Here is a 21,610-nt window from a genome sequence, read left to right as displayed (position 1 = left end):
CCCAAACTGGCAAAAGTTACCCTAAAAGTGTTAAAAGTTACCCTGAAGGGGTTAAAAGTTACCATTGTTTTTAGTTGTTTTCAACGGATCCTACCCTAGCTGCAAATCGCAATCACGTCTGATTTTCACTTTACTCTCACTCTCTCAATCTCTCACTATCACAATATCACTCTCTCATTCTACTCTCACTCTCTTTCTCTACTCTTAGTCTCTCGTTATCACAATGTCAATCTCTTTATTTATATTTTGATGTATGAGACTTTTTGGGATATGCAAAAACTATGTATTGCTATGGAATGTGATGTGATATTATATAAGCTAATTGCAAAATTAATATATATAATTGTGCTTAACGATTATATGTACACGTGAAAATGTAAGTGATTTTTTTTTGTATTGGACCCATTTCAGACCCAAGACCCTACCCATACCCTTTCAAACCCTATGGGTACGAGAAAGGGTCCTAAAATTTTTTACCTTATGGGTACATGTAGGATATGGGTCTACATTCAAAAAGTAGGGTATGTGTACAGGTCTAGCCTTACTCTACCCTCACCCCTACCCATTGTCATCTCTAGCACTGATGGCTCTAGTAGTGGTGGTGGTGGCATCGATGACTCTAATAGTGGTGGTGGTAGGGAAAGGGAAAGGAAAAGGGAAAGAGAGAAAGAGAAGAAAGAAAAATGAAAAGAAATGGAAGTATTGTACACCATGAAAGTATGTATTTACTATTTAGAGGGTGTTTGGTATAAAAAAATTTGATGTAGGAAACGGATGCAAATAAGCGTTTCCATTAGGGATTTACAATCCCCCCCATTTGTTACCCTTATTAAATTAGTGGAAACAAATCACGTTTCCTTCCTCAATCATAAACCTCTCAACTGTTTTCATTCCACTAGGATACCAAATAACTAATAAAAGTAACAATTATTATTTTTATTTTCCTTCCTTATCCAAATCCTTTCCATTCGGTTTCCATTTAATCATACGAAACACTCCCTAGAGCGTTGGAATTTTTTTTTACGGCAGTCTTTAGCAAGACATAAGTAAAGTCATAACTTCCCCTCAAAAAAAGTAAAGTCATAACTCGTAAATTTCAATTTCCAACTATTAGTCAATTAACAAGGTCTTAGCAAGAGGAATAGAAAAATCCGGGGTAAATGGGCGCCATAGTTGGAGAGTGTTGAGTGCAGACTACGATCCTCCTCTGCACTCTTTGCAGCACAAATAGTCAAATAGCTTCTTCAAACACCACTCTACAACACCCAGCAGATAGAAATCCACACCTTTTCTCATGGCGGTGGTGCCATCATCCTTTCTCAGTTCTCCCTATTCTACAAAGCCACCACTTCTCCTTTCAAATACTACCAAGTTCACAATCACCCAACCCATAATTGCATTTCCTAATCTTTCATCGAATTCCTACTTTCTTTCATATTCTCGACGCTCTAGTTTATATCATCGTAGACCAGTAACTTTTGCGTTTCTCAAGGTTTTTTTTTGCCTGCCAACTGTTTGTTAAAATGCTTCAATGAGCTGATTGTTCCCATTTTTTTGATGTTATATTTGTTTTGTTTTTGTTTGTTTATAGGAGGGTTTTGGTCAAGCTAAGAAGAAATGGGATAATGTTACTAGTATGAATTATTGGGTTGTGAGGGATTATTACCGTCTTGTGGATGCTGTTAATGCTCTGGAAAAGCGGATGCAGAGTCTCTCTGATGACCAGGTTTGTGGTTTTTACTCATATTTGAAAGGTTGTATTGTTTTACTGTATTTTATTTGTGGCAACGTTTGGATAATGCAGCGGAGGATCTTAGTTGGGACTGGTAAGGGCGTGGCCTCCGTTAAGTTTTTGGCAATATTATATACTTCCTCAGTTCGTTTTAAATGAAACGTTTGCTTTTTCACGCAACCCAACGCGCTTCTTTAGTCATTAATATCTTTAGTTGTGTACACGTAAAAAATATAAAAATGTTATAATTTGATAGTATGCATCGAGACGAATCTAACAAGATCCCACTTGACTATGTTTTTCTTTATATAATAGCGATAAAATGGAGTTAAAATTGACTAGTGAATAGTGTCATTTCATCCAATGTTTCATTTAAAACAGAACGGAGGAAGTATAATACATACTTTTCTTGTATTGAATTATAAATATATACCAAAATCTTGTAGCGTATTGGTAAAGGATTCAATTTTTAATTTGATGTTTAGGTGATCAAAGCTTGGCGCGGTTAAGTTTTTGGTCCAAAATCCGCCACTTACTAATGTGATTTTTGTTGTATTTAGTTGAAGGCGAAGACGGAGGAGTTTCGACGTCGGTTGGCACTAGGGGAGAGCCTAGCTGATATACAGGCTGGTCAGTGTAGTTTTTGAATGGGGACTATGTTTTACGTCATTTGGTTGTTCGTTTAGTTGTTAGTTCTGATTCTATGTGACATTGGATGTTGTAGAGGGATTTGCTGTTGTTCGTGAAGCAGCAAAACGAACGCTTGGGATGCGTCATTTTGATGTTCAGGTATCCTTTCTCATTTGTGGTTAGATGCCCTGCAAATTGCACTCATTTGATTTTGTTCCCTTGTTGCTTGAAAAGGCCTAGTTTTATGTTCTGTTGCTTGGCTCTAGATCATTGGTGGAGCAGTGCTTCATGATGGATCAATTGCTGAAATGAAGACGGGTGAAGGGAAGACATTGGTTTCCACATTAGCAGCATATCTCAATGCTTTGAGAGGAGAAGGTGTACATGGTATGTTAGTGATTGTGCATTTTTTGTTCTCTGAGTTAAAAATTATCTCTTCCTTACCTGAGAACATAACCTATGCTTTGTGCAAAAAATTCCATAATGAGTTTTAAAATTTCAGCGGTTAAGGATTTATTGCAGCAAACATAGGACACTAGCTTCGTTGTGTGTCTAATCTGGGGAGAATCACCTCCTCTTTTATCCTCCTATTATTAGATGTATTACGAAGGCTTTTCAGAGAATTGTTGCAATTTTTTCCTACAAGCTAGTTTAAAAATGTCATTGCTGATTATGTCAGTTTTACTGTTGACAGTGGTAACTGTCAATGATTATCTTGCTCGCCGTGATGCTGAGTGGATGGGCAGTGTTCATCATTTCCTTGGTCTATCAGTTGGTCTCATTCAGGTAAATTCACGATTTTCAGAAATGCACAAGTCTTCTGGTGTGGTTGTCTTATTTACTTCCTCATATCATAGGTCCTGTTATGTATCTTGGTGATTTCAGATTTTTGTAACTTCCTGCATCATATTTTAAATCTTTGCCCCTCTCTTAATGAGTGTAGAAGGGAATGAAGGCTGGGGAGCGGAGGTTGAATTATAGATGCGATATAACTTACACCAATAATGCAGTAAGTAGCTTTATGCATATTTTGTTTTTCCTTGCTTAGATTTCTGTACATATTTTTTTCCCTTGGAAATCACTTTGCCTGGCGCATCTGTTTATACTCTATTTCTATCCTTAAAATGTAATTCAATCATTTCATGTGCATTGCCTTATTTTGAAATTAAATCATAAGCTATATCTTACATGTGAACTTTAGGAACTTGGTTTTGATTATCTTCGGGATAATCTTGCTGGAACTAGTGGAGAGCTTGTGATGAGATGGTACTTCTCCAAATAATCTTTGTACTTTTATAATTTATCTTTGTTTGCTCTAAGCAAGTTTGATCAGGAAATTGAAAACAGGCCAAAGCCATTTCATTTTGCAATTGTTGATGAGGTCGATTCTGTTCTCATTGACGAAGGAAGAAACCCTTTACTGATAAGTGGGCAGGTAATTTACTTTCTCTGTATGTGGTGTGTTGATAGTAGTATAATTGCCATAAATGGCAATTATAACTATGTGAAGGCATTCCGCTGAAAGTCTTGTCTCATTGTACATGTCTAGGCCAATGAAGATGCTGCTCGCTACCCTGTTGCTGCCAAAGTAGCAGAATTGCTTGTGCGGGGTATTGTGAGTCCTATGCTCTAATTATTAGCAATTGGTAAGGTTAATGGTTACGCCTTTTCTTGAAATCTAAGCTTGTGACTTTTGTGACAGCATTATAATGTTGAGCTCAAGGATAATTCAGTGGAATTGACAGAAGAAGGTATCTCTTTGGCTGAGCTGGCTCTTGAAACCAACGATCTGTGGGATGAGGATGATCCGTGGGCCAGGTGAATATTTATTATGTTCCCCCATGCTTTTAGAGATGAAAGAAACATATTTAAGAAGAGGGCTTAAGCATGATATGATATTTCTGCGTCATGTTCCTCTACAAGCTGTTACGGGCGATATATTTCTTTAATTCAAGTTAATTAGTTCCTGATCAAACGGCTTGTATTTAATATATAGCTTATACCTTACACTGAATATTCTATTCAATGGACTGTTGAAGTCATAGAGCTTGCATTTACATTTTACCTAATCCTGAGTACCTCAACCAGCTGCTTCCTAATATGTACTTTTTTCTTCTGAAAATCAATTCATAAATCTCTGATTATCAATGAAATTTTGTTGGCAACTCTGTAAATATGTGCTTTGGAGTTTGGACTTTGCACTATTCACAACCTAGTTACCAAATTCCAGTTGTGCCTTTCATAAATTTTGATTTGGTTGCTTAATTGTTTATGAGGTTCACCTTAAACTGGAAGCTATGCTGTAGTTCACTATTATCCTTTGGTTCTTCCTGAATCTTCTTTCAAATTGAATGTGCAGTTGTGCACTTATTGTGATCTTGTAGATTTGTTATAAATGGTTTGAAGGCTAAAGAGTTTTATCGACGAGATGTGCAATACATAGTCAGGAATGGAAAGGCTCTTATAATCAATGAGGTAAATTTGTAAATGTTTCTGCTTTTGTTTTTGTCTACTTTCCTTTTTGTTTGTTAATATTTCTAAATGTACTTGTAGCATTACTCTTACATCTTTTAAATGGTGAACAGCAAACAATAAAGGGTGTTGTGGGGTAGTATTGGGAAATGAAGGATTGTACCTCTAATCCAGGTCCTATTTGGGGTTGGATGTTGAAATGGGTATCCCCCCTTTGTTTAGCATCAGTGAAAGACTGCAGGGTATGATGTGAAAAAATAGCATTGGTTCATTGGATAGAATGGTATTGCCTTATTATGCTACCCATGCCACTGCACAATGCATATTTTTGGTGAAGATGATTTCTTGCCATTTTTGAGTTGAGACCCGAAAAAAACTTTAGCAGCTTAAATTTTCACTCTCAGCAGTAGTATATGAAGGAATAGATTAGGCATAATCTATGCATCATGATCATATGGGTTCCAACTTTGGCATGGTTTTGTTTGATTTGCTGCCAATCTTCAGTTACTGAATTAGAGTTCAGAAAATTAGTCGTGTTTGTTTCTTGCAAAAATGATATTGCATTCCTGAATGTCTCTACTTTCTTTCTTGGTATCTTACTTTAGATAAGCACAAGTCAACTCCTTAACTAAATATCTTCCTCTACACTGACCATGGCAATGCACTATTGCTGAACCACACCGCTTGACACATTGGATGCAGTCTTATGCATGAAAATTCCTTTATGTGATAATTCATTGGAAGAGATTGAAGACCAGAGACTTTTTGAATATGGTCGAAGCTTCATAATAATATGAGAGATGCATCTTCTTGGTGGATCAAAACTAAGAAGGAAGCTGCTATTTTACTAGTCATCTAAGATCCTTAAGATTTCCTTTCTCAATGGAAAGGATTTCAGTGTTACCTAAATCGTGGTACAATAATGAGCATAGGAACGCGATTCGCTATCTTGTTAGCTTAGTTAGCCAAAATTTGTACCACTTTTATATGCCAATTCGCCTTTTCCAGATTGCGGTTTTCAAGGGGGGGGGGGGTTAGCAAATTTGGCAAACATTGGATCATTCCTCTGATTAACGATCATAGCAGATACTGAAATTGGCATGAATTTCACTGCTTGCCTTTCGCAGCTTTTGGAATTATGGTGCTAAAAAGGGTTTGGTGAAAGTAATGTATATACGTATAGATTTTGTTTCAGGTATTGTAAATTCTCAGACAAATTTTGTGTCAAACTTACATGATGCTCTTGAAGATGTGATATTTATGGTTTTTACTGGAAAGTACAGGTTTTTTATCTATGATTTGGTAGCTAAGCATTGATTTGTATATGGTTTCAGTTGACAGGTAGAGTTGAAGAAAAGAGGAGATGGTCTGATGGCATTCATCAAGCTGTGGAGGCAAAAGAAGGTGTAAAAATTCAGGTACTTAGTTACTTTTACAGGGGCTGATTCATGCATGTTACTGAAAATGTTATCTTAACCTGATATGTCCTTATTAGGCTGATTCAGTTGTTGTGGCGCAAATCACATACCAATCACTCTTTAAGCTGTACCCAAAACTTTCGGGGATGACTGGAACTGCAAAAACTGAAGTAATACACCATTGTGAAGTTGTAACTCAAACTGAGTATTTTTGTATTATTATAACATAGTTGTTCTTACCTGGTGCAAATGTTCCTATCACAGGAAAAGGAGTTCCTCAAAATGTTCCATACGCCAGTTATCGAGATCCCTACAAACCTTCCTAATATCCGAAATGATCTACCCATCCAGGCTTTTGCTGTAGGATATGACAATCTATAAGCTTTAAAGTTGATCTTTTTTGTCCTCGTCAAAACGATTTTTAACACAGTTGTGTACAATTGCTGTTCCTATCGTATATTATTTCAGACTGCGCGCGGAAAATGGGAGCATGTCACCGAGGAGGTTGAGTCTATGTTCAGATTGGGCAGACCAGTGCTTGTTGGAACAACTAGGTATCTGTGATATCAAGTAGCTATTGTGTGATGGACTGATTTCTGTAGGCCATCTTCATGATAGGGATACATTTCACCCTCTTCAGTTAACTAGTGTCTTTTCGTAGTGTCAATAAAACTATCTTTATGCTATGTTACTTACTCTACCATGCTACTGTACTTTTCTCTGACCGTTGGCATTTGAATATCATACAAATACTGGCATTTGAATGCTCAAAATTACACCAGACAGATGAAAGTTTATACAGAATAAGCAACTCTGACAACAGCCCTGCGGACATTTTGGCAGTAATCCAGTATGCACAACATACGTCATGAACTCATGATCACGCTCAAAGTTGCTGTGCTCTGATTCACTTTCATATTTATCATTCGTACACATGTTGCTATACTTGTGGTAAATTGACAAGGATAATAGGGACGGATGAGGGACATATAGATGTATATTTCCAAAGGACCACATGCCCTCTGGAACTGAAATATGTCGAGGATTCTTTTGAGACTGTACCTGGGGAGGAGAGTATTTCACCATAAAGTTCAGCAAAGGAATATAAATGTCAAGATCCTGAAATTTGAGATTCTCTACCATAATCTTTCTCCAGCATGGAAGCAAAATAATCCAGGGACAGATAGAGCAATTAGCATGATATCAACTATGAGAACGGTGGTTGATGAAGTTTTTAATAGAGTTGTTAATCAGAACTTGCTCTATATTCATGAAACTACTGTTCTTAGTAATTTTTTGCGGATGGAGGACAAGGATAAGGAGGTTCATTGGCCCGGTAGGCCTGGGTCTGCACATTCCTTCTTAAGCTTCATCCTACTATTGTTTCACAGAGTATACATTACTCTTTATATCTCAGATTGAAACTGCTGGGATGGACCAAAATTCAAAGATGTTGAGGAATGAAGTAGAACAAACAGAGTTAGAGAAGTAATAAACATTAAAAAAATTCTAAAATCAATGAACAAGAGGCACACAAGATGTGGTTGGATAAGATTAGGAAAAATATATAGAAAAAATTCACAAGAGGGGGCCCAACTATTACCCATTTTCTTTTATAAGCCCTAACTATAGATTATTCCCTGCAGATCCCAAGTTTACTATCTTGTGATTTTCATAGGTCCTGAAGGTAAGGTTTTTAAATGTTTACCATCTTCGAACACTTTCAACAAGTGACAGAGACCTATAAATTGGGACAAACATATAGAAATCTTACCTTCGAAACTGGTTATTAGTAAGTCAGGACCTATAAAAATCACAAGATGATAAACTTGGGACTTGCAGGAAATGATCCATAGTTGGGACTTATAAAAGAAAATGGGTAATAGTTAGGCCCTCTCTTGTGAATTTTTCCAAATATATATATAGTATATGGATGAAAAAGGACAGCATAAAATTGCATCATCAAATATGTATTCTCCTGTAATGCTTAATAGTATCTTACTTATTTATCTCAAGTCTGAATTATTCTGCAAGCAACCAAAAAAAAAAAAAGAATATTTGTAGACATTCTGTCATTAGTCTGAAGAACATGCAGAAGTTGCTAGGCCTGAAAATGGACTTTAACTCTTGTATGGTCCTAAGCTACATAATCCCTTCCTTACTGGTGCAATATGGAGGTGGCAGAATGTTGAACAATAGACTGTCATGAAGCCCAGAGAACTATGTATGTTTATACTGGTTATTCGAGGTTCTGCTTTCATCTCTTTGTTTGTATTGGTGTTTCTTTCTTGAGGTATTAGAGGTTCGATGTTTGGTAAATTCGAGAAAGTAGGAACTGAATGGTAAGTGGATGAATGATGATGTGGGCAGAAGCTACTGGTAGCTAAAGACAAATTAAATTCTTACTGGCCTAGCTAGAAAGATGTCATACAGAGAAACTTACTGATTGTGTCTTGCATGCTTCTTTCGAACTTACCCCCGTTCTCAAGTAAAATATATCAGTTTCTCTTTTGAAAATTTCGTTAATGAGTTCCACAAGTCCTAACCGCTCTGCATGCATAGCGTCAGTTGATAATATGAGAGAGCTTTTATGTTGTGGATGGTTCATTTTTTTTATTCCTTTTTCTTTGAAGAGATCTATTTTTGTTGTATTAACGGTGTATACTAAGATTAGTAAGATATATCCTCGTGGGTTGTGGGAGTTGAGTACTGATAGTTGATGGTGGTTTTCATGTATGTTTTATAAGAACCATTATGCAATGCTGAATGACTAATCATATCTTCTTTATACAGTGTCGAGAACTCTGAATATTTGTCTGATCTTTTAAAGGAGCAAAACATCCCACACAATGTGCTTAATGCACGACCCAAGGTAATATACTCACGAATGGGGTTTGTTTCTTACTTGCATATTTTCAAATGTGTTTTTCCTTGCTTCATATTCCTCTTCGATATTTTTCAAGTATTTTTTTTTTATTTACCTTCCAGTATGCTGCTAGGGAAGCTGAGATTGTTGCGCAGGCAGGGAGGAAACATGCTATCACCATTTCTACCAATATGGCTGGCAGAGGCACAGACATTATTTTAGGGGGAAATCCAAAAGTAGGTCTTAATTCATTTATAGAGTTCTAGTGTTTTCTCTTCATCTGAATTCCCTGTTCTGCTGATTCGTGTTGAGTTTTGATATTCATGGGCATGTAGAAGTGATGGAAACAAAATATGGCAATCTTTTCAAGATAAGAGTTCAAATTAAGAGTATAATGTGGAGAACTAGTAGTTTATCAAAAGTAAAAGATTAAGGGCCTGTTCTCCCCAGCTTATTTTCAGTTCAGTTCAATTCAGTTCAGTTCAGTTCATACCAGTTCAGTTCAGATCAGTTCAGTTCAGACCAGTTCAGTTCAGTTCAGCTCTTGACAATACTTTTACTCTCACATATCACTATTCATTTCAGTTCAGTTCATTTCAATTCAGTTCAGTTCAGATCAATTCAGTTCAGATCAGTTCAGTTCAGATCAGTTCAGTTCAATTCAGATCAGTTCAGTTCATATCAGTTCAGTTCAGTTCAGCTGTTTTATGCCGAAGAGAAACAAGAAAGCTTGTAACGCTTTTCATTTATGGTCTCAAGCTGAATATTTGAAAGACACCTTGGAATATATAATTATCTAATTAAAGAAAACTCTAAGTGAAGTAAATCTAAAATAGGTAACTACAAATAACATCAAATTAAATACCTTTGTGGATCTTTCCTTTCCAAATACTTTGAATTGTGCGTGAGTAGATCTCTAAATGCTGTGAATATGGGATATTTATTCAGAGGGTAGATTTGAGATAACAATATTTTGAGCAGAAAATGTTAGTAGTAACTATGTAGCCCTCTGACAATCCTCAAACTGAACTGTAAACAATTGATGAATGAATTTTTTCAAAAATTAAGAATTAGCTGCTTTTGATATGGACTTCCAAGAGCCTATCTACTCTTAACACAAATTCTGCCATATATAGTCTAGTTTATTATGTTTGGCATAATAGAGTAAACAACTCATATTTTAATCTAGTTTATTTACCAACAAAAATTTTAGGTTCTGTTCGGGTATCAGGTGCCAATTGTCATACTTCCATTAGCCTAGGGTATCTCTTGATGCTGGTATCATTAATTGTCCAAGGTGACCCTCATAACAAATGGCACAAGGGTTCTGTTCCATATCTTATTTCTTAGAGTGACTATATTGTTTCTGCTGATACTTACCTTATGGCATTTGTTCTTGTCTGAGTTCAGATGCTTGCAAGAGGAATAATAGAGAACAAATTGCGGTCATTGTTATCAAGAGAAGTTCCTGAATTTGAGCTGGACGGTGAATCTACTTTGAGAAAGGTAATGTCTGATGACTCTATGTAAATGAAATTCAACTGAATCTCGTATATCTAATGTGACTTTCCACATTTTCAGGCAATGTCAAAAGTTGAGATTGGTACATCAACATCAGCGTTGCTTGAAAGGGCGTCCTTAATTGGTTGGCGTCTCTTTGACCTTCATCTTTGCAAAATGCATGTATTGCGCTTCAGTTTTTAGTTCAATTATGCCATTTATGAAATATTGCAAAACTGTGCAGCCAAGTATGTTGGGAAGAGTGAGGGAAAGGGTTGGACATATGAGCAGGTCAAGTCCATGATTTCTGAGTCTGTCCAAATGAGTGAGTCAGTCAACTCAGGGGAGCTTCAGAGGCTCGCTGAAGAAGAATCTGAGATGTACCCCCTTGGTCCTTCGCTAGCCCTTGCTTATCAAGCGGTTCTGAATGATTGTGAATTACACTGTTTGAATGAGGGGAGTGAGGTCAAAAGGCTTGGCGGGCTTCATGTTATTGGAACATCTTTGCACGAGTCTCGTAGAATTGATAACCAGGTGAGTGATCATTATTAATTTGTTTTTTTTGAATCTTCAATGTCTAAGGCGTGCATCTTGCGAAATTGTCTTGGTATATGTGAATGATACCAGCACCAAAATTCCTTTTTTCTTGTTACTTCTTTCCCTCCCCTCCAACAACTATTACTCTATGCTAAAGGTAAAAATTGCAAAATTGGAGTCTCCATCGTGAAAGTGAACCGGCTGAAGACCTTTTAGCTCTATGTTAGGATCAGGGGCTCACAAATTGTGCAATTACACAATACACTAGTGCAGAAATCACAGCCTGAAAATAACAAGAACAGTAGACTGAAACAAGAAAATTTAACATGGAAAGTGGAAACCCAAGAATCGGGGGAAAAACTGCTATGAATTAACATAACTTGTGCATCATTAATGGCAGAAAATAAGGAAGAAGAAGAGTATTTGATTAATAAACTGAAAATACAGCAAAATGTAAAGATATTCAAGCTTTCGAGAGGCTTGATTCTCTCCCAATTGAACTCTTAAACGCTCACCCAAATTTTCATCTATTTTCAACCTGCCTTTCTCTCTCTAATTAACCCTATTTATAGAGTAATTTTCTTAACACAACTACCTAGCTTATTCCCCACACTAACTACTCAAGATAATATCTCAATTACCCTTCCCCTAAAATATCAGTTCATAGCAAAAACCACCAACAATGCACGGTCATTTTTGACACGGGCATACAAGGCTTCCAAGATCTCTCAATTTAACCTTATCACCTTAAAAATTGGGGTTCCTGATCATCACACAGGAGTCCCTTGATCCGAATCCTAACCCTTGTATAGCCAAAATACCACATCTTGGCTTCTCCTCCTTCCAGACACACACAAAGGCCAAAGCTATTCCCTCCCATGACTGAAATCTATAGTAATAGGATCAAACATACTCCAATTAGGATTTCGTAAATTTACTCCTCAAATCTGCCTACGTATAATATAATACATGTCAAAGTTTATCTTAGGCCAATCCTGATGTCAAGGCTTGTTGATACCATGCCAATCAATCATCTCTATATCTCAACACTATCGGTCTTGGTGCTCAGTCTTATATATTGAATTTGGTGCACATGAGGACTTACAGTTTGACTGTCCTTTTCACAGCCACCTGCCGATGTATAGGGGAGGGCAAATGTCCGATTTCATCAAATTCAAGAAGAGCCCCTCTTTTCCAACTTTGGCTTATGGGTTATGGTGGGTGTTAATATATACTTGACTGTCCTTCATTCCTTTATGGTGAATTTGTAATCATAGGCAATTGTTTCTTTGCCAGTCAAGAGTAAAACTCAAAAGGAGATAAGCTCTCTACTGTATGACCATGTGGATGTGATCTCCTCCATATCTGTAGGTGGGTTTCGAAGTCTGAGGCCCTAGGATGAGTGGTGGATCAAAATGGAATTATAATAAGCACAAACTTTGTCCATCATTTCCAAATTTCTCCTCTTTTCCCCCCTTCCTTTTTTTCATGCATTTGAAAAGATATGAACTTTATTCATTACTCCCTTCATTCCCATCAAACTTTCTTTTGAGGTTTCGTCATATTATGTTGAACGAAAAGTTCCTAAACTAAAAAAATAAATTTAAATGAGGTTATGATCCTATTAATGCAATTTTTTTGGATAATATTAACGCCACATTGGCCTTGATTTGTTCCATTCGTCATTAACAAGTTGTGACAACGTGACTAATACCATGAACGCGATCCCGTCCGTGATTTGTTTCCTTGCATGTACATTTCCTTCCATTGATTGACTATAATCCTTTTGTCATTTCTTTATTAGTGGAAAGCTCAAGACTCATAAATCTGATGTGCTATGATGGAAGAATCAATAGATATTGAAATACTCAAGAAGCATAACAACGCATACCAAAAAGCATAACAATGGATACCAAAAGTTATATGTAGAAACACCCCTCTCACTATAAGTGGACCCTAATCTACGTGGAAGAACTTTAACTATAGCAAATTTGATCAGTGGGGGACATTTTTCGCTAGATTTATTATTGTCAATCCTGGTTTCCTTAAATTTGGCTTTAGTAATTGCAGTTGTGCTTCATCTGTCTCATGGCATTTTCTGGTGATGGAAGGAACTTTGTAGCAGGACAGGGCATTTGTGTTTAAACTTATTGGTTGTAGATCAATGTTTTTGAAATTGTTTGTTTCAGTCTTTACCATATCTTTCATCTCGTTTTGTTGCCTGTTAACAGCTTCGTGGTAGAGCAGGCAGGCAAGGAGATCCAGGATCAACAAGATTCATGATTAGGTACTTATATGACCTACTTTCTCGTCTTGCTGCTGTCCTATTTTCCTAGCGCTCTTTTTCCTGGTTGGGTGGGGTTGACCGTTGATATATTTTAAGTGATTGGCGAATTTCCTGGAAGTACCTTCTACACTTCAATTAGAGAAGGTAAATTATTTTAATGAGGATATATGCAACACATAATTCAGGCATGACAATACATTTTGATATCTGTTTTAAAATTATTCAACTACACTCTCAGATTTTTTTAAATGTTTGGCATACTATTAGACTTTTCACTCTGACTGGCCACAATGGGAATATAATTGTTGGTTATTGGCATGACCTCACACTTTACGCGACACAGAATATTGGCCTGGCACTTGAGAAAGAGATATGGGACCTCCAGAATTGTCTTATGTCTATATTACCCTATTCATTGGAGGTGTCTAAATTTATGAGCTGTTTTCATATGATGGGTTTCAACTGAAAAATAAAACTTCCTATCCATTCATAGATTAATGAGAGTTTAAAGTTGCCTTACTGAGTCCTGACTCTTGAATACTTTTTTTTTTGGTCTGCCAAATCCCAAACTTTGTGCGTGGAGAATATGTGTATCTTTTCATTCTGTAGTGATATGTCACTGCATTTCTGCTGATGTAGCTATTTAAAGGACAAATCTGAAATCTCACTCTATAATGACATGTCACTGTCGCACTGCAGCTTTCTGCTACTGTAGTTATTCGAAGGGAAATTCTCTTTCTGTAGTGAAAAATTACTGCGCGCTGCAGCTTTCTACAGCTGAATATATTGTGAGGACAGTAGGACACATAATTTAATACTACTTACAGATCACAATGAACTCTAGGTGCAATTAGGTTTTTTTATTCCAAATTAGAGGTGGGCTTCCCGTGTTGATTGTGATTAATTAGATGCAGCTTAATTGTGGATAGTTTGATGCCCTGTTTAGAATTTGGCCCTTTCCTGTTCTGCGATGGCCAACTTATTATTGTTCGATTTTACAGCTTACAGGATGAAATATTTCAGAAGTTCAATTTTGACACTGAGTGGGCTGTTAAACTGATATCAAGAATCACAAATGACGAGGATATACCAATTGAAGGAGATACCATAGTTAAACAGGTTATTACAGGCTAATATATTTCCTCTTTTCTTTATACATGAACCACTATACTGACTTCGTCTAACTTCTGTCATTGATGAAGCTTCTGTCTTTGCAAATAAACGCGGAGAAGTATTTCTTTAACATCAGGAAGAGCCTGGTTGAGTTTGATGAAGTCTTAGAGGTATGCTAAATGACAGTTTTATGCTTGACTTGTTGTCTGCAACTTATAATACTTTCATATACATAATCCAGGGCTTACGCACCAAATGTCCACAACTTACGAATTGTTTATGTTGTGTCAAGGATCATGTTTAGCTATGTAGCTTTTCTGTCCATAGTTAAGTGGATTTGAGTTAGGCCAATCTTATTCAAGAATCATATGCTAGTAATTCTGGAAACAAGGCTGGATTTTGATAATTTAAACCTAGTGTATGAAGCTGATGTCTTTTCTATAGTTCTATGATTCTATCTTCAAATAGCCTCTTTGGTCCTTCCATTGCAACCTTTCACTTGACAGAAGTTGAGAAGAATACGAGTTTTTTTTTTTTTGTTTTTTTCAGAACAAATATATGGATGTTGTTCATTTGTCAACACAGAATGCAGCCATGACTTTGTTGTCTTTAAATCAACTGGGAAAAAGTTAGAGTTGCAGGCCTTAATACGTTCTCTCATTATCTTTACAGGTCCAAAGGAAGCATGTCTATAACCTTAGGCAATTGATTCTGGCTGGTGATGCTGAAAGTTGCTCACAGCACATATTCCAGTGAGTTCATATCAATTGTCACTAGTAGGAAGTATCTTGCATTATCTACTTCATTAATTAATCTGCTTCTTTTGGTTATATCTCTTGCATCAAGTATTGAATTACTCCCGCCGTTTTTGACTGATTATGCGTTCCATTTTTAGATATTCTATTTCGTTTATTATAATTACTCCGTCAAATTTTGTAATAAGCTAAACACTACTAAAAATGGATGCTTCACAATACACCAGCATTTGCATACTTATCTTATTTGGGGTTTGTTTTCTCTCTCCTACCAGATGGGGCCACTTTTTCTGTCTATCTCTCACCACTTTCTTGTTTTTTGTGGAACTCAAAATGTTAAGCTTATTGTGAACTGTGAAGTATAGGGAGTAATAATTTTCTCTAAACATGTTATGTGCTAATTGCTATTCTGTCAATGAATGTACTTATCGGTTCTTTCCACTTTTCTTCATATGCCCGATAAAGTCAATTCTGACAAACACTGAAAAGGATTGAGTACATATGTTCGCTTGATAATGATCTCGTCATTTTGTACTGCTGGCAACCTGAACACTAAAATAATTACTGTTTGGTAATGCAATATTAAGCTAGTAGGATTATATGGCCTGTCAGTGAATCAGCTCTTAATGTACAATTGAGGATAGGTTGTGATTTTTGCATTTTGGTTTAGTTGCTTAAGAAAGTGGAACTCTGGTTTGAAAAAAATCATTGAAGTGCAAGTAGCCTTAAATTCAGGTGATTTATGAAGAAAGTCCTTTCTTGATAGGTTTGTAAGCAACAAATTTGTCAAATAGGTAGAACAGTTCGTCCAAATTTTTTCCAGATTTAACCTTCACTCTGTTCTCTTGTTTATCTTCTTAAGAAACTATCATTTGATTGCAAAAGCTAAAGTTTTCATGCTCCTGTGTTAATTAATATTACCTTTCTGTAACTTATCAGTAGTGTGTTTTAGATTAAATTTGAATTCAATGATTGTTGTTGGTGATCTCACTTTGTTTGAGGTGCCTTCTTGCATGATGTGTCCCTTCTTTATATTTGTGGTGGCAATATTTCTCACAGGTACATGCAAGCTGTGGTAGACGAAATAATACTAGGTACAGTTGATCCTCACAAGGTAATTATTATTTCTTCAATTTTGTCGCACCCCTTTTGTAGTAATAACTGACTACCTTCTCTGCTCAGTTTATTATTTGATTACTTCAAACTCAGATGCTAAACAAAAACTACAAAGTCAGATGCCAAACAAAAACACTTCAACCTCAAATTCAAAACAAAAACACTATAAAATTACCCTTATTTGGGATGAAATGCAATTTGTCATTATATTATTAATGTTTGAAGCTCTTTGATGGAATGAGGAGCAAGACTGAGAAATTTAATATATCTATATATTTTTCTTGAATTCTACAGCACCCCTGTGACTGGAAATTGAGAAAGATCTTGAAGGAGTTTGCCAATGTGGGGGGAAAGCTGTTGAATGGTAAATCTTCTTTTTTATTATACTTTTGTTCTTTTGGGCTATGGTTCTCGTATACCATCATGTTGTCATGACATTAAGCTTTTAAGTCCTGGGATTTCCTTAGATTCATTTGCAGGTATAACAGAGGTTGTCCTATTGGAGTCCCTCTCTCAATTAGACACATCATCTCCTGTAGATTTCAATGGCCTTTTGCCTATAGATTTGCCAAGACCTCCTAATGCCTTCAGAGGAATTCGAAAGAAGACTTCCTCCTTCAAGCGATGGCTTACCATATGTGCAGATGACTCAATAACGTGAGTACAACCACAGGGTGTTGTATGATATTAGTATATCGCTTTTTTTCTTTTAGTCTGAGTTTGATATCTTGTTCTGACACGGTGAAGCAGGGATGGGAGATATCGAGTGATCATCAATTTCTTACGGCATTACCTTGGAGATTTTTTGATTGCTTCATATCTTAATGCCATAGAAGAATCTGGTTTCGACGATATGTATGTCAAGGAAATTGAGGTATATTTTTATATCTTCTGTTTCCTGTGGCTTTACTATTTCAGTTCCTGTGTGGTAGTTGAATAAGCCTTTATCCAAATTAGATATCTGGTCAGCACCATTTTGCTTGTGTATCTGGTTATGTTTATATGATAGTATTTGTTTTCTGGATCTCTCTCCTCTTGGTCATTTATGAACTACCTGCGCACATAGTAGTCTATCTTCTAGGTTACTGACCATTTTACTATATGCATTAATATATTCTCTGGACGTCATACACAATAGAAGTTCTGTAGCAAGATGTCCTTTTCTGTGATCAGTAGCCTTTTTTCCCCTTTTATTTCTGTTCAAATTATTGGATAGTTTAAATTTAAAAATAGGCTTTAATCTTTTCATCTTGAAAGAAAAAAGAGGAAAATTCGATTCATTTAAAGGACAATAAGTTCAGATAAGGGCTACCAAGTTCCTATTGCAACTAAAAAGATGTTTAGGTTTGTTCATTTAAGGGCCCATGTATCGAGATTAATAATGAGTGCCCAAGTGATTATATTGGAGTTCTGTTTTCCGATTTGCACTGTGCCCTTGTCAAAGTGGTAAATGTGGCTAGTTGCAATGTTCAATCTTGAAATTAGACCTAGTTAAATGTCTGGCTAACTGCTCTGTCTACTTGCTTGTTTTAATTGGCAGCCCACTTTGTTATAATTCGAGGGATTCGAGGGAGTCTAATATAGTCTGTCTTCTATGCAACACAGCCTTAGCCCTGTGATTCAGAGAAACGGCTTACCGTTGATTTGATTATTATTTTTTTTTTCCTGAACTGTCAGCATTTTTCTCTTTAGATAGTATAGTTGACCCTGTTAAGAGTTTCTTTCTTATTTGTATGTAGACGCCGTAGAGTATTAGTTTTGAATGAATTAATCATCATGTGAAAGGTTTTTCCAATTTGACATAAAGAGTTCTCAATTGGTTTTAGTTACCTGGCTGTTCATTTCTGCTCCTTTATAAAGATCTAGGTGTTAATTTACGGGATACAAATATTCGAAGAGCCTTGTCATGCATGTAGTCTCTTTTCTTGCTAGAATTACCAGTGAAAAAGGTAAATGTCTTATTGGACTTTGATCCATGGTTGTATTTTTATGATTTGCAGAGGGCAGTTCTAATCAAGACTTTAGATTGTTTCTGGAGGGATCATCTTGTCAACATGAACAGGCTTAGTTCAGCGGTACCCATATTTGCATATCCTGTTTGTTATGTGTTTTTCTTACTGCTAGAGAAAAGGCTCATACATACAACATGCAGGTGAACGTGAGGAGTTTCGGGCACAGAAACCCACTAGAGGAATACAAAATAGATGGTTGTAGATTCTTCATCTCTATGCTCAGTGCATCCAGGAGGTTAACCATAGAATCGTTATTTCGCTATTGGGCATCCCCAATGGAGTCTCAAGAATTACTATTATCATAAAAGGACAAGTAAAGATCTGCTGTATGTGTCACCTTCTTTTTCCTTTTATTATGGGAAATATATATTGAATTTTATGTTTATGGATAAAGATTGTGAATGTACTGGTAAACATATCTTGTTTCTGTTGTACTGATCTTGCGTACATGAATTAGCTTCAGTTTAGATGATGATCATTGAAATTTTCTACGTTCTTTTGACTGAACAGGACACGGTGAGGAGTCAGAATGACGACAATAACAGTAGAGCTGCCCCCTTTCAGGTAGGGTGTTGAAATGGGCCTCAATCCTACTAGCTGACGCTAGATAAGATTGAACCGTCGTATATCAGAATATTATGGCCATTGTGTTATATACACTTGCATGATCCTTATTAAAGGAGATCCTATAGCCTATGTTAGTATCCAAGAAAGAAAGGCGTGTTGTGGTTCTTAAAACAGATGGTCCTGAAAAGTGAAGGGTGCGGAGCAGACCCAGTTAAGATTGTCCAGAAAAGTGAAGAAATTTGCATAGCAGAGCTAGTGGAGAAAGATTAATATATGGATGATTCTTGCTTGTATATATATAAGCAGACCCAAATTTGGTATTTGCCGACCACATGTATTTATGCAACTTTAAAATTCCAAAAGAAATCATGGTTCCCAAACAACACATTATAGAAAGAAGTAGGAGCAAATTGATGTTTAGCTTTGAGGAAAGAATAGAGATAAATATTAGAAATAAGAATGTAATGCAAGCACTTCAACGGTAAGGTAGACTTCTCCTCTCGACAATTTAGTAAATCATTAAATTTTTTTCTTTTTAGCATTACTCGAAGACTGCTTTAAAGCAACAAGTATCCATGAACTTTTGTGCCACGTGACATCTTCAATCGAATTAGTAGGTTTGAGTAGAGGTGTCAATCTGGGTCACTGGCTGGGTTTGGGTTGACCCAAGCTGGGTCGGAATGATTTGGGTCGGAATAATCTGGGTGACACCGTGTCATGGGTCGGAACTGGGTGGGTCGGGTGAACTTGGGTCGGGTGAAACTGGGTGAGAGGATCTCGGAACTGGGTCGGAAATGGGTCGGGTGAGACTGGGTCGGGTGTATCTGGGTTGGGTGAATTTGGGTCGGAATGGAATAAGGTGAAGTCGGTCCAAATCGGCTTTCGGAATGACTTGGGTCGGAAGAAATCGGCTTTCGGAATAACTTGGGTCGGAAGAAATCGGCTTTCGGAATGACTTGGGTCGGAAGAAATCGGGTTTCGGAATTACTTGGGTCGGAAGAAACCGGCTTTCGGGTTACTTGGGTCGGAAGAAATCGATATCGGAATAACTTGGGTCGGAATAATTCGGCTTTTGGAATTACTTGGGTCGGAAGAAATCGGTTTTCGGGTCACGTGGGTCGGAAAAAATCGAAATCGGAATAACTTGGATCGAAAGAAATCGGGTTTCGGAATTACTTGGGTCGGAAGAAATCGGCTTTCGGGTTACTTAAGTCGGAAAAAATCGATATCGGAATAACTTGGGTTGGAATAATACGGCTTTCGGAATTACTTGGGTCGGAATAAATCGGCTTTCGGGCTACTTGGGTCGAAAGAAATCGATATCGGAATAACTTGGGTCGGAATTACTTGGAACGACTAAATATCGAACCGCGGCTTCGTGGCGTATTGATTTGGGTCGAGATTGTTATAAACTTATAACATGTGGATGTGGTATTGACGTATTGTGATATTGTGGTATAGATTATAGTCATTATACTTTATACTTATAGTGGTATATTATAGTAATCTGTAATTATACTGATATTTGTGAATTGTGATTGAGTCATTGTTGTGAATTTTTTAATATACATTGAATCATTAATAGTTTGATACTTATATTACTAATTTGAAATGTTACTAAAGTAAGACTTATAACTTATAAGTTATACTTATAATCTTATATTATTGGGCCATTCACCATTATTAGCTATTGGTAATTGGTCTATTGCCTAAGTTACTAAGTATCACTCATTAGTTATTTACTTATTTAGTTATTCTCATTCATGATTGCATATGTATTCAAGTAATAAGTAACAACTAACATCTAACAAGTAAGTGAGTAACAACTAACAACTAACTACCATAAGGATTATTTATTATAGACTTATAGTGTTAGGGTTAATAGACTATTAAACTTAAATATTTTGTTATTAGTTAGTGACTTACTCACTCTCAAGTCTGAATCAGTTACTATTAGTTATTCACTTATTTAGTTATTCTTATTGATGATTGCATAAGTATTCAAGTAACAAGTAACAACTAACATCTAACAAGTAACAACTAACAATTAACAATGATCAACGTTAATCACTTATCACTTAATCGAATATGTCAATATATCATATGAAAATGATACATAATCAAACACTATGTTAGTAGAGGATGAACATGATCGAATTTCATGTAAATGTGACTATGTTTTTTTAAGTTAATCGTCTCTAAGTTAATCGTATAACTCAGTAGATTGGTTCAATATAACAATGTTTCATTTAAGTTAATCGTCTTTAAGTTAAATTCATATTGAAACTCAAAACATCTAATTTGAATTGAAACAAGTTAATATTGGATTAGATCGATGTATCGATGTAAGTCGATTAGCTAATTCAAGACGGCGTAAGTTGTTAATTGTTACTAAGTATAAAAATACTAATTAATTGATAATCGATAAAGTGATAACATATAGTGATATTACAAAGTTAACACAGTAGCACGCAAGTATCAACAATAAGACATAATTTAAATTGTAAATGCAATAATTAAGACATTAAGTCCTAAATCATACTATCGAGCCATCGGCAATAATCGACTAATTGTTACCTGTTACGTCTTACATGTTAACATTAAA

The 21,610-nt window shown here is 36.2% G+C and overlaps 1 protein-coding gene across 2 annotated transcripts; it reads left to right on the top strand.

Moving 5' to 3' along the window:
- Window positions 1-1,071: 1,071 nt before the first annotated feature.
- On the top strand, window positions 1,072-19,549 carry LOC104893173 (protein translocase subunit SECA2, chloroplastic). 2 transcript variants are annotated; one of them, XM_010679268.4, is made up of 32 exons: window positions 1,072-1,492; window positions 1,592-1,726; window positions 2,293-2,362; window positions 2,457-2,521; window positions 2,629-2,749; window positions 3,057-3,148; window positions 3,306-3,371; window positions 3,564-3,628; window positions 3,710-3,797; window positions 3,912-3,977; window positions 4,065-4,180; window positions 4,747-4,837; window positions 6,169-6,252; window positions 6,330-6,422; window positions 6,517-6,612; window positions 6,721-6,806; window positions 9,046-9,124; window positions 9,241-9,354; window positions 10,529-10,624; window positions 10,700-10,763; window positions 10,863-11,152; window positions 13,387-13,442; window positions 14,444-14,561; window positions 14,645-14,725; window positions 15,228-15,307; window positions 16,370-16,424; window positions 16,721-16,790; window positions 16,894-17,083; window positions 17,177-17,300; window positions 18,427-18,501; window positions 18,579-18,751; window positions 18,949-19,549. In XM_010679268.4, the coding sequence occupies exons 1-31, from the start codon at window positions 1,295-1,297 to the stop codon at window positions 18,741-18,743; spliced, it is 3,189 nt and encodes a 1,062-aa protein (XP_010677570.1). In that variant the 5' UTR covers window positions 1,072-1,294; the 3' UTR covers window positions 18,744-18,751; window positions 18,949-19,549. The 2 variants fall into 2 exon arrangements, with proteins under 2 accessions (XP_010677570.1, XP_010677562.1); XM_010679260.3 differs by having other exon boundaries at window positions 1,073-1,492; window positions 18,579-18,764.
- Window positions 19,550-21,610: the final 2,061 nt, after the last annotated feature.

The sequence above is a fragment of the Beta vulgaris genome, chromosome 1 (assembly GCF_026745355.1).
Source record: "Beta vulgaris subsp. vulgaris cultivar EL10 chromosome 1, EL10.2, whole genome shotgun sequence".
In the NCBI taxonomy this organism is placed as follows: domain Eukaryota; kingdom Viridiplantae; phylum Streptophyta; class Magnoliopsida; order Caryophyllales; family Amaranthaceae; genus Beta; species Beta vulgaris.
This window is presented reverse-complemented; position numbering and strand designations above follow the sequence as displayed.